Genomic DNA, 13,160 nt, shown 5'->3' on the forward strand with positions numbered 1-13,160 from the left:
GCATGAGGATTCTATTCAATGATTGATGTAGCAAGGTGGGTAGTCAATTTGCCACCTTCTTTGACATCCTTAATCTCACCAATGGCTCTATTAAGGAAGCTGTGATATCACAGCTACTCTCAAAATACTATCCAATGATTCTTTGTAATGAACATTTAAAGGGGCTGTCCCACTTGGGCGACCTATTTGACGAGATTAGAAGAGGTTGAAAAAATGACATGTTGAAGACCTCCTTCGACTATGTTGAAGACCAGCTTCGACTAGCTACGACTAACTTTGGGAAAATTGGACAACAAATAGTGGAAAGTGAAGACGACCTCCGTCAATCTCCTTCGACTATGATGAAGACTATCTACGACTACCTTCGACTACCCTCGATTACCTACGAATAACATGCCGACCTACTACGACCTAATATGATTAAACCAGACTCCGCCCAGGACAGGAAGGCTCTGCAGGAACGGAAGGGACGTCACGACCGCGGTGCCACAGGTGCTGTCGCCGAGGGAGGACGGACGGAGCCGCGGCTCGAGAGACTAACAGAGACTAACAGAGGCAAAGAGGTTTGCCTCGCACTGCAAGGGAGCATTGGACCAGACAGGAAGAGCGGACGGAATTACCACTAGACAGCCAAACCAGTAGGTAATTTACGGCTGGGGTGAGTACTTTCCCATTTATAGGAGGTAGGATTATATAAATAAGGGGTGTATCAATACAGTAGGGGATTCTTAAACAGGACCAGTTAATTACCTATATAAGATGGGCGGTCAGGAGATGTGCCAATACTGCGAGATGTGGGAATTTGTCGACACCATTGATGTAGAAGATCCCTACAGCTGCAGTAAGTGTTTGAGGCTAGAGGAACTCCAGCTCCGCATTGATGAGCTGGAGACCCAACTTCATACGCTGCGGTACATCAGGGAGGGGGAGTATTACCTGGATGTTTTGTGCCAGGGGATGGTCACACCGACCAGTTTAACTAATTCAGTAGGCAGTGAGCAAGGAAAGGAAGGTGTGGCCATAAGCGAGGCAGGTAGGGGGAACCAGGAGGAGATGCGGCAGGAGCCACAGCCCTTGTCCCTGACGAGCATGACCGAGGCACTTACTCAATGTAAGGACGGGATCAGGGGCTGTGGGAGGGATGAGCAACCTGGCTGCAGCACCGTGGATCAGGAGGCCATTCAAGAGGGGGGAGTTAGAAGAAATGCCGTAGTGATAGGGGATAGTATTATTCGGGGGGTAGATAAGGTTCTCTGCGGCCAGCAGAACATGTCCCGAAGGCTGTGTTGCCTACCCGGTGCTAGGGTTAAGGATATCTCTGCGATGCTGGAGAGAAATTTGCAGAGGGAGGGGGAGGATCCAGTGGTCGTGGTCCATGTGGGGACCAATGACATAGGAAGGACGAGGAAGGAGGATCTGCTGAAGGAGTTTGAGCAGTTAGGGAATAAATTAAAAAGCAGAACCTCGAGGGTACTGATCTCCGGATTGCTACCTGAGCCACGGGCCAAATCGGCGAGGGTACGTAAAATTAAAAAGCTAAATGCGTGGCTCAAAGACTGGTGTGGGAATAATGGGTTTGGTTTCTTGGGCCACTGGCACCAGTACTGGGACAGGGGGGATCTGTTCTGTAAGGACGGACTTCACCTGAACGGTGCTGGGACTGGGGTCCTGGCAAATCATATAACTAGGGCAGTAGAGAGGTCTTTAAACTAAGTAGCGGGGGGGAGGTATCAAGGGGGGTAATAACAGCAGGGGTAGAGGAAATAGAGCAGGGTATCAGTGGGGAAGCGGAAATTCAAAATGTGACAGGAGACAGAATTTGTGAAGATAAAGATCTAGATGTAAAAGGGGCAAAAACGGAAAGGAAGGGTAGTAAAAATCATCTGAAAGTGCTTTATCTAAATGCACGGAGTATTCGTAATAAGATAAATGAATTAACGGTGCAATTAAGTATATATAGTTATGATATCGTGGCCATTACGGAGACATGGCTGCAAGGAGATCAGGACTGGGAGTTAAATATAGAGGGGTACTCGACAATTAGGAAAGATAGACAGGAAAGAAAGGGAGGAGGGGTGGCCCTTTTAATAAGGGAGGGAATAACGGCAATAGAGAGGAAGGATATTGCGTTGAAGGATCAGGATAGTGAAACAGCTTGGGTACAGATAGAGAATAATAAGGGGAAAAAAACACTAGTGGGTGTAATTTATAGACCTCCAAATAGCTGTGACGCTGTTAGTCAGAACATAAATCTGCAAATAGTTGACGCATGTAAAAAGGGAACTGCTGTAATCATGGGGGACTTCAATTTTCATATTAATTGGGCAAACCAAACTGGGCAGGGTAGACTAGAGGAAGAGTTTATAGAATGTATTAGAGACGGGTTCCTAGAACAGTATGTCACCGAACCGACAAGGGGGGAGGCAATCTTGGATCTGGTCCTGTGTAATGAAGCAGGATTAATTAAAAATGTCATAGTTAGGGACTCGTTGGGAACAAGTGACCACAATATGGTCGAATTCCATATTCAAATAGAAGGGGAGCAGGTTGAAACTCAGGCTAGGGTGCTTAGTCTAAATAAGGGGGATTATGAAGGTATGAGGACTGAGCTGATCAAAGTTGACTGGGATAGCAGACTCAAGAATAAGACGGTACATGAGCAGTGGTGTACGTTTAAGGGTATACTGTATAACCTTCAAGAAAAATTTATTCCTATGAAGAAAAAAAGGGGTAAGGGTAAGAACAGTCAGCCATGGCTCAGTAAAACTATAAAGGATAGTATTCGGCTGAAGGCAAGGGCATATAAGGTAGCCAGAGATAGTGGGAGGGTAGAGGATTGGGAAGCATTTAAAGGTCAGCAAAAAATAACTAAGAGATTAATTAAGACGGGGAAAATAGACTATGAAAGGAATTTAGCGAACAACATAAAAACTAATAGTAAGAGTTTTTATAGCTATATAAAAAGAAAAAGGGTGGCTAAGGTGAACGTTGGTCCATTGGAGGGTGAGACTGGAGAGTTGTTGGTGGGGAACATGGAAATGGCAAAGGCATTAAACGAGTATTTTGTATCAGTCTTCACCATAGAAGACACAAAAAATATTCCAACGCTGGATAAACAGGGGGCGGTAGGAATGGAGGAGCTAAATACTATTAAGATCACCAAGGAGGTGGTATTAGGGAAATTAATGAGACTGAAGGAGGATAAATCCCCTGGGCCTGATGGATTACATCCAAGGGTCTTGAGGGAGATAGCGGTGGGGATTGTGGATGCATTGGTGATAATTTTCCAAAACTCCCTGGAGGCAGGAACGGTCCCAGTGGATTGGAAAATGGCCAATGTAACACCTATATTTAAAAAAGGAAGTAAACAGAAGGCGGGTAACTATAGACCGGTTAGTCTAACATCGGTGGTGGGTAAAATGTTAGAGACAATTATTAAAGAAACACTAACGGGGCACTTGGATAAACATGACTTCATCGGACAGAACCAGCATGGTTTTGTGAAGGGGAAGTCCTGTTTAACGAATCTGCTCGAATTCTTTGAGGAAGTAACAACCCGGGTGGATAAAGGGGAACCGGTGGATGTGGTATACTTGGACTTCCAAAAGGCTTTTGACAAGGTGCCACATAAGAGACTATTGCTAAAAATAAAAAATTATGGGATTGGGGGTAATATATTAGCATGGGTAGAGGATTGGCTAACAAATAGGAAGCAGAGAGTGGGGATAAATGGTTCATACTCAGGATGGCAACCGGTAACTAGCGGGGTTCCGCAAGGGTCGGTGCTGGGACCCCAGTTGTTCACAATTTATATAAATGATTTGGAGGAGGGAACCAAGTGTAATATATCAAAATATGCGGACGATACAAAAATGGGAGGAAAAGTAGGGGATGAGGAGGATAGGAAGAGTCTGCAAAAGGATATAGATAAGCTAGGTGAGTGGGCAACAACTTGGCAGATGAAATTTAATACTAATAAATGTGAAGTCATTCACTTTGGGAAAAAAAATGATAGGGCAAGTTATTTTCTAAATGAGGAGGAGCTGCGTTGTAATGCAACGCAAAGGGATCTAGGGGTATTAGTACATGAATCACTAAAAGTTAGTATGCAGGTGCAGCAAGCAATCAGGAAGGCCAATGGAGTTTTGGCCTTTATTGCTAGGGGGATTGAGTATAAAAACACGGAGGTCTTGCTGCAGCTGTACACAGTATTAGTGAGACCACATTTGGAATACTGTGTACAGTTCTGGGGTCCATACTTAAGAAAGGATGTACTAGCCCTGGAGGCAGTGCAGCGAAGGTTTACAAGATTAATTCCTGCAATGAGGGGATTGACATATGAGGAAAGGTTAAGTAGGCTGGAACTCTACTCTTTGGAGTTTAGAAGAATGAGAGGCGATCTCATTGAAACATATAAGATCGTGAGGGGCCTTGATCGGGTGGATGCACCGAGGATGTTCCCAATGATCGGGGAAACTAGAACTAGGGGACATAGTTGCAGAATAAGGGGGGGCTCTTTTAAAACTGAGATGAGGAAGAACTTCTTCACCCAGAGGGTGGTTAATTTATGGAATTCACTGCCCCAGGGAGCAGTGGAAGCAGAAACTTTAAATATATTTAAGACTAAAATAGATGGTTTTTTAGCTGCCAAGGGGATAAGGGGCTACGGGGAGAGGGCAGGGATATGGACCTAGGTATGGTTAGTATAGTAAGACCTGAGTGATCTCCTGGACAAGTGTCGATCGCCTGGATTGGGGTCGGAGAGGAATTTCCCGGATTTTTTTCCCGAATTGGACCTGGGTTTTTATCCGGTTTTTTGCCTCCCCCAGGAGATCGCGAGGTTCTTGGGGTGGAGAGGGGTGATAGCGGTATAAAGGGGAGGGTAGTGTCTTGTGTTCTGTGTCTTGTGTCTACTGTTTGTGGGTAAGTGTGTCTGTTTAGTGTTCAGCCATGAGCGAATGGCGGTGCGGGCTCGACGGACCTGGTGGTCTACTCTCGCACCTACTTTCTATGTTTCTATGTTTCTATGTAACCCACGAGTAAAAAAAGTATCCATTTTTTCCATGGCGACCTCTTTTTACTCACGGGTATTTTTTAAACATGTTGATAAAAACGTCGCGACCTAGCTGAGGTCTCGAGTACGTGGAGACCACTCTCGAGCTTGAAGGAGAGTTACGAAGACCTCCTACGACCTCGTGTCGACCATGCTGCGAGCACGAGTCGAGGGCAAAGGTTGGGCCTTTAATGAACACCTGTAATGAACATCTCACAGGCACATGATGCTCTGCAGTTGCATCTAGGCAATGCTGTTGCAGAGCACACTTAAAAATTGTCACAGAACCATCCAGCCAGCTGAATCTAAAGGCAGTAATAATGTAAAAACCAGGGAACCACCCAAATGACTCTATTTGAATTGCAATTCAAGTGTGAAACCCACTACCATATTAAATGGATGAGGCAAAGAGCATAAATATGTTAAAGGGGAAACTAGATAAGTGCAAGGAGGACAAAGTAATAGAAAATCACTGATGCGATTAGCAGTGGGCCAAAGGAAGCATAAACGCCAACATAGACCTGCAGGCAAGTACAGCAAACAGCACCGTCAAATGTTGTTTATTAGTATGAAAGGTTTCACTACAGTATTTAATTGGTGCCTTCCAATGTGTTTATTTTGGGAATTTAAGTGCAGCACTCTGGATTTAAATTCAGCACCCGTGGCAGTAAATGCAATGCTGCCATTTGATTACATTTTACACATTTCTTGCTGAGATTATCATGTTACAATTTTTTAAATGCTTGACTTTTGGCTATTAAGGAGTCGCATTCTTTTCACAAATGGATTAACCATTCAAGAATGACTGGTCCAGTTTTTTTCCTATTTTCTATTTTTAACCACAACACAAGTCAGGAGAACATTGCAGTTTTTACTCTTAATATGTAATGAATGTACAACACTGCATGCAAATTAATTAGAAGTAGGATCCTCAGAATCTGAGGAGACAATTCAGACACATCTGACCTGCCACACTATGTAATCTGATATTGAGCGATTGGCACCTCAAAAGTCATTTAACCATATAACCATATAACAATTACAGCACGGAAACAGGCCATCTCGGCCCTACAAGTCCGTGCCGAACAACTTTTTTCCCTTAGTCCCACCTGCCTGCACTCATACCATAACCCTCCATTCCCTTCTCATCCATATGCCTATCCAATTTATTTTTAAATGATACCAACAAACCTGCCTCCACCACTTCCACTGGAAGCTCATTCCACACCGCTACCACTCTCTGAGTAAAGATTTGACTGTTTTATTTTAGACATCCCTTAAAACCTTAATCTCCCTCCATCAAAAACCTCCAGTTGTTCCAGGATGTAGGGCAAGAGTGGATGTGGAAATGGGTGCTGTAGATTTCCATTATCATTTTGTGGGTAGGTTCAAGGGGCCTATAGGCCTAATTCAGTTCCTCGTGCTATAATTTAAAAATCGTATCAATAACTGCACCCAAAGATTTGGCCTATACGTTTTACACCCCAAAATCCTTAAACACCATAGACACAAAACATGCATACACAAAATATAACATGATTAGATCACCCTCAATCTTATCTTGATCTCTTTTAGCAGTAATTATGGCTCTTTAATGAAGAAAATCAACTTTATTTACTCAAAAGCAAAATATAGCATATTTATATAACCATATAACAATTACTGCACGGAAACAGGCCATCTCGGACCTTCTAGTCCGTGCCGAACACTTATTCTCCCCTAGTCACATCTACCTGCACTCAGACCATAACCCTCCATTCCTTTCCAGTCCATATAACTATCCAATTTATTTTTAAATGATAAAATCGAACCTGCCTCCATCACCTCCACTGGAAGCTCATTCCACACAGCCACCACTCTCTGAGTAAAGAAGTTCCCCCTCATGTTACCCCTAAACTTCTGTCCCTTAATTCTCAAGTCATGTCCTCTTGTTTGAATCTTCCCTACTCTCAGTGGGAAAAGCTTATCCACGTCAACTCTGTCTATCCCTCTCATCATTTTAAACACCTCTATCAAGTCCCCCCTTAACCTTCTGCGCTCCAAAGAATAAAGACTTAACTTGTTCAACCTTTCTCTGTAACTTAGTTGCTGAAACCCAGGCAACATTCTAGTAAATCTCCTCTGTACTCTCTCTATTTTGTTGACATCCTTCCTCTAATTAGGCGACCAAAATTGTACACCATACTCCAGAATTGGCCTCACCAATGCCTTGTACAATTTTAACATTGCATCCCAACTTCTATACTCAATGCTCTGATTTATAAAGGCCAGCACACCAAAAGCTTTCTTTACCACCCTATCTACATGAGACTCCACCTTCAGGGAACTGTGCACAGTTATTCCTAGATCCCTCTGTTCAACTGCATTCCTCAATTCACTACCATTTACCATGTACGTCCTATTTTGATTTGTCCTGCCAAGTTGTAGCACCTCACACTTATCAGCATTAAACTCCATCTGCCATCTTTCAGCCCACTCTTCCAAATGGCCTAAATCTCTCTGTAGACTTTGAAAATCTACTTCATTATCCACAACACCACCTATCTTAGTATCATCTGCATACTTACTAATCCAATTTACCACACCATTATCCAGATCATTGATGTACATGACAAACAACAGTGGACCCAACACAGATCCCTGTGGCACCCCACTAGTCACTGGCCTCCAACCTGACAAGCAGCCATCCACCATTACTCTCTGGCATCTCCCATTCAGCCACTGTTGAATCCATCTTGCTACTCCACCATTAATACCCAACAATTGAACCTTCTTAACCAACCTTCCATGGGGAACCTTGTCAAAGGCCTTACTGAAGTCCATATATACAACATCCACTGCTTTACCCTCATCAATTTCCCGAGTAACCTCTTCAAAAAATTCAAGAAGATTAGTCAAACATGACCTTCCAGGCATAAATCCATGTTGACTGTTCCTAATCAGACCCTGTTTATCCAGAAGCTTATATATATATTATCTCTAAGTATCCTTTCCATTAATTTGCCCACCACTGACGTCAAACTAACAGGTCTATAATTGTTAGGTTTACTCTTAGAACCCTTTTTAAACAATGGAACAACATGCGCAGTATGCCAATCCTCCGGCACTATTCCCGTTTCTAATGACATTTGAAATATTTCTGTCATAGCCCCTGCTATTTCTACACTAACTTCCCTCAATGTCCTAGGGAATATCCTGTCCGGACCTGGAGACTTATCCACTTTTATATTTTTCAAAAGTGTCAGTACTTCCTCTTCTTTGAATCTCATAGTTTCCATAGCTACTCTACTTGTTTCCCTTGCCTCACATAATTCAATATCCTTCTCCTTGGTGAATACCGAAGAAAATAAATTGTTCAATATCTCCCCCATCTCTTTTGGCTCTGCAGATAGCTGTCCACTATGACTCTCTAATGGACCAATTTTATCCCTCGTTATCCTTGAAATAGCTGAAATAAAATACTGGAAATACTCAAGTTTGGCAGCATCAGCAGAGAGAAACATTTAAACAATAGTCCATATACCCTAAACCCAATGCAGTTTGGCTTCAGAAAATATCACTCCACTGAGATGGCACTTTGCTTCCTTTTGGAAAATATGAAGTCCAAAATTGATGCAGGTGGTGTTATAGGAGCTGTTTTTCTTGATTTACAAAAAGCCTTTGATACTGTGAACCATCAGATCTTGATGACCAAACTGTCCTATTTTAACCTCTCTTTGAGCACGATGAAATGGATTGAGTCATATATGGTACAGAGAGAACAATGTGTTAGAGTGCATAACAGTAAATCTGCAACTTCTAAAAACCCTCTTGGTGTACCTCAAGGGTCAATCTTGGGACCGTTATTATTCAGTCTGTACATTAATGATTTACCAAGTAGCTGTCCATTAAATGTGACTTGCCAGATGTATGCTGACGATGCAGTTGTGTATGTACATGCCAAAAGCAGACATCAAACTGCACACGATCTATCAGCTGCTATGATTAATGTGTCAAACTGGTTGCAGTTTTCTGATTTGCATCTAAATTTGTCAAAGACTGTCTGTATGTTTTTCTCCAAAAAGGCAAGTACAGATGCAGATCCGGATGTGTTTGTTCATGGAACAAAACTTAAAATTGTAAAGGAGTTTAAATATTTAGGAATCGTGATTGACTCACAGCTCGGTTTTAAACAACAGGTAAAAAGAACAGTGAATTTAATTAAATTTAATTTGTCCAATTTTAGATATATTAAGAATAATTTAACTACTGATTCGGCTAAATTATATTTTAATGCTATGATTATGCCATACATGACCTACGGTATAACGACTTGGTCATTGGCATGTAAGTCCACGATAAAGCCTGTTGAAATTGCTTACAAACAAGCCTTAAAAACTCTTGATAAAAAGCCCAGAATGTACCATCACTGCAGCATCCTTAAAAAATTTGATCTGCTGAGCTGGGAAAATGTAATAAATTATTCAGACTCAATTTTAGTTTATAAAATCATCCATGGACTAGCCCCACCTCTGTTAAAAGAATTTATAAAGAAGAACATAAATAGGTCGACAAGAGCAGCATCCAGGGGTGATTGTGTTGTCCTAGAGCGTCGCATACCTGGAACGCGATCCCCTGCTTCATACGGGATCTGCCAACCATCACATTTACAAAACAACTCAAAAAATGGTTACTGGAAAATAAAACCTGTATTCATAATCAACCGTAATATAATCATCTGGCAGTCTTTTATTGTTACTTTTTAACTTTATTGTCTGTTTTGTTATGTTTTTTGTTTGTCTTTTGTTTTGTTTTGATTCTTTTCTTATTGAATGTGTTGTGATGTGTTAACCTGGTTTACCAGAGGGACTACAGATGGAAATTAGCCTATAGCTATAATCTTGCGTATTGCATGCAAATGTTTATAAATATGCACTGTCCTTAATAAAAACATCTAAAAAAAATAAAATAAAAATATTAATACTTCAGATCAATAACCTTTTATCAAAATTTGTGGTTAAAAGTAATCAACGGGGCATTTTAACCCTATTTCTCCCTCCAAAGATGCTGTCTGACCCAAACTAAAAAAGGTAAAAATGGAAAATGTTGAATATATTTCACAGTCATTCTCTAGGTCGTTCAGCCATCTTGCCCAGAGAATGTGTAATCTCAGAGAATTTGCATACACTGTCAGCAGCACATTTGATACAGCAAATGTGCTGTGCGGAGCCTTTCGGAAAATATTAGATTTAATGAGAATAGAAAACAGCATAAAGTCGCACAAAGGAACAAAAATATTGAAAAGTATTTTTTTGATATCCCAACGCTAATCTACTTTATAACGGCACCTCAGAGAAAGGAGTTGTTCACAGTTAAAACATGCAATTGCATCATAGGAAGAGGCTGGCAGGAAAATATAAGTACACCATAATTCAGAATTGATGTCAGTGAATCTGAGTGTCCAAGGCAAGGGACCTGGAGAGGGCGTGGGGTTGGAATTGACAGTGTAAAGGGGATTATATTGCAACTTGATCAAACATGTCTACCTGTTCAATGAGTTTGATGATGCTGATGCTTTCCTCATGGTGAAAGAAAATGGAACAAGGCAGGCTGTTCAAGAGGCCAGATAACTGCAGAGGGGAAAGTTCATCGGAATCAAATGAAACATTTGCACTGGTGGCGTAGCCAAAGGTCTCCCAGGAGCATCGGGATGGGTAGAGTGGATCCATTGCAACACTGTCAATAAATAAAAACTAAGTAAACAAATCGCAAATGAACACCAAATATTTAAAAAAGACTACCCAATTTGTTGTTCCCACATCTGCCACACAGTAGTTCACCATTGCCCATCATTCAGTAACAAATCACTCGTCACAATAGGTCACTCTCTCTCTCAATTTATTTCCCTCATCTAATGGCTGGTACCTACTGAATAATTTGACGATAGTTTACAATGCTGCAAAAAAGAAGAACATTGAATAACATTGCAAGTTACCGATTTGGCAGAATTTGTTAGGTGTATCCATGAAAATTTCCTTAAACAAAATGTGGATAGTGTAACTCAAGGAGGAACCATATGTATTGGGAAACAAACCTGGACAGGTGACTGATTTTATAGAGATAGTGATCACAACTCCATAAGTTTTAAGATTGTTTTGAATAGGGATGGTTCAGGGTGTTGGGAGAAGGTATTTACTTGGGGTAAAGCAGATTACTATGTCATTAGATAGGTGTTAGGGAGCGTAGATTGGGAGCAGTTGTTATTGGGCAAATTCATAGAGCCAGCTGATCAAAGTGCAAGATCAGAATGTTCCAATAAGGAGGAGAGATTGTAAAATTGGTCAGGATGGAAAAGGAAGTGCATGCCAGATTTAAGAAGGTGGCATCAGACAAGGCTTATGAGTAGAGCCAGGATTTCAGGCGCTAAAAATCTCTGAAATAGGCAGGCAAAAAGGCATAATAAAATTACAAAAAAGGCACGAAAAAGGCATTTATTGACAAAAGGGCATAAAAAGGCATTTATCTCCACCACCAAAATATGGTTAAAAATGATAATTATAAAGGTAGACTACATTAAATGACCAAAGTTGCCTGGTTGCACATAATTATTAGCATTTCTTTAAAATAATCTGGTGTTAAAATATGCCGTCTGTCAGACAGAATATCGCTTCAGATGTGAAAAACTTCTTTCAACCCCAGCTGAGGTCACTGGTGCATACCCGAAACAAGCTACATACTCTATATTCATGTTGATATCTTGTGCATAACAACCTTTGAGAACTTTAGCTATGTTTTCTATTTCTTCAAGATCTTTGTTCGCTAAAATCACTCTCACATTTTCCTTGTATGTCTTTACCTACATCGCCAGGAACTTTACGAATATCGTCAGTTACTTTGTTGGAAACCTGCAAGTTATTCACAAATATTTCACCACATTTCTCAAGGGAAGTAATAGCTTGTGGGAAGTTTGCAAAATTGGACGCAATACACACAAGATTGTAGTGGAGGTACTTTTTCTGCATGATTTCACTGACGATCCTGACTGCAGCAGATTCTTCTTCTTCAAAACAGTTGACGATTTATTTTATCTTTTCAAAATTTGCAGCATAGTTGAGTACAGCAGAAAGCCATGTACCCCACCTAGTCAAAACAGGCTGAGAAGGTAACGGAATCTCAGGTGCAATTTCCTTGAACAATTGCACACGTGACGGTGCTTTGAGGAAGATTGTCTTGACATTGGAAACTAGGCGATCGACATTTGGAACAAGCTATGTAAGTGCTCGGCAATTCTATGGAGTCCGTGAGCTTAGCATGTCAAATGCAACATTTTGGGGAATAAAACTTTAAGAGCACAAGCAGCTTTTTTCATGTGCGGAGTTGCATCAGTCACAAACAGATGAACATTCTTGTGTTTTATACCTTCTGGACAAAGTACAGCAAGTGAAGATGTAAACAACTGAGCAATAGTTGAGCTGTTTGACTTCTCCAATATTTCCGATGTCAACAAATACTTCTTTGATGGTTGACCTGCCTCCAGTGTACCGATGACCACATTGGCAACATATCTCCCCACAGCATCGGTTGCTCATCTATTGAGATCCATATTTTGTTGCGTGCAACTTCATCTCTAATTTTCTGCACAACAATGTTGAAGTTGCTGTCAACATAATTTTTCCGTAATGATGACTCGCTCGGTATATGTTCCTCTGTGTATTTCTCTAAAAAACCTCTGAGAGATTTGTTTTCCAATTTCCACAGTGGAATTCCAGCATCAATGAATGCTTTGCACAGATCACTCGAAAACTCAAATTTGCGACTGGAGCCAGCAGTAAATGTTGTGAGGAGACAAGCTTGCGTATTTCCTACCTAGTTTCTCTGCCGCCGACTTATGTTTAGCTGTCGGTACATGCTGGGAGACTAAATATTTCTTCTCCTGATTCACTGCTTTCTCACATGCTTTGCAAATCAGCACACAGTTGTCTATAGAGAATATATCACTCCCTTACACTGACCAAATCGTTCAGTTTTTTACAAGGCATTGACTCGACTTTAGGCATTTTGACGTTTGCAGGGGTAGATCCCACAGGAGCGGGAATGCAGATCTCTACAGGCAGGCCAAGAACAAGCC

General features: G+C 41.4%; 1 protein-coding gene across 1 annotated transcript in view; it reads right to left on the reverse strand.

Annotated features, from left to right (window-relative positions):
- Positions 1-13,160, reverse strand: part of tmem94 (transmembrane protein 94) — a 90,868-nt gene that overhangs the window by 22,137 nt on the left and 55,571 nt on the right. The window contains exon 23 of the mRNA XM_033044511.1: positions 10,579-10,768. Coding sequence (XP_032900402.1) covers positions 10,579-10,768 — 190 coding nt within the window. The remainder of the gene's footprint in view (positions 1-10,578; positions 10,769-13,160) is intronic.

Source organism: Amblyraja radiata, chromosome 26 (assembly GCF_010909765.2).
Source record: "Amblyraja radiata isolate CabotCenter1 chromosome 26, sAmbRad1.1.pri, whole genome shotgun sequence".
Lineage (NCBI taxonomy): Eukaryota > Metazoa > Chordata > Chondrichthyes > Rajiformes > Rajidae > Amblyraja > Amblyraja radiata.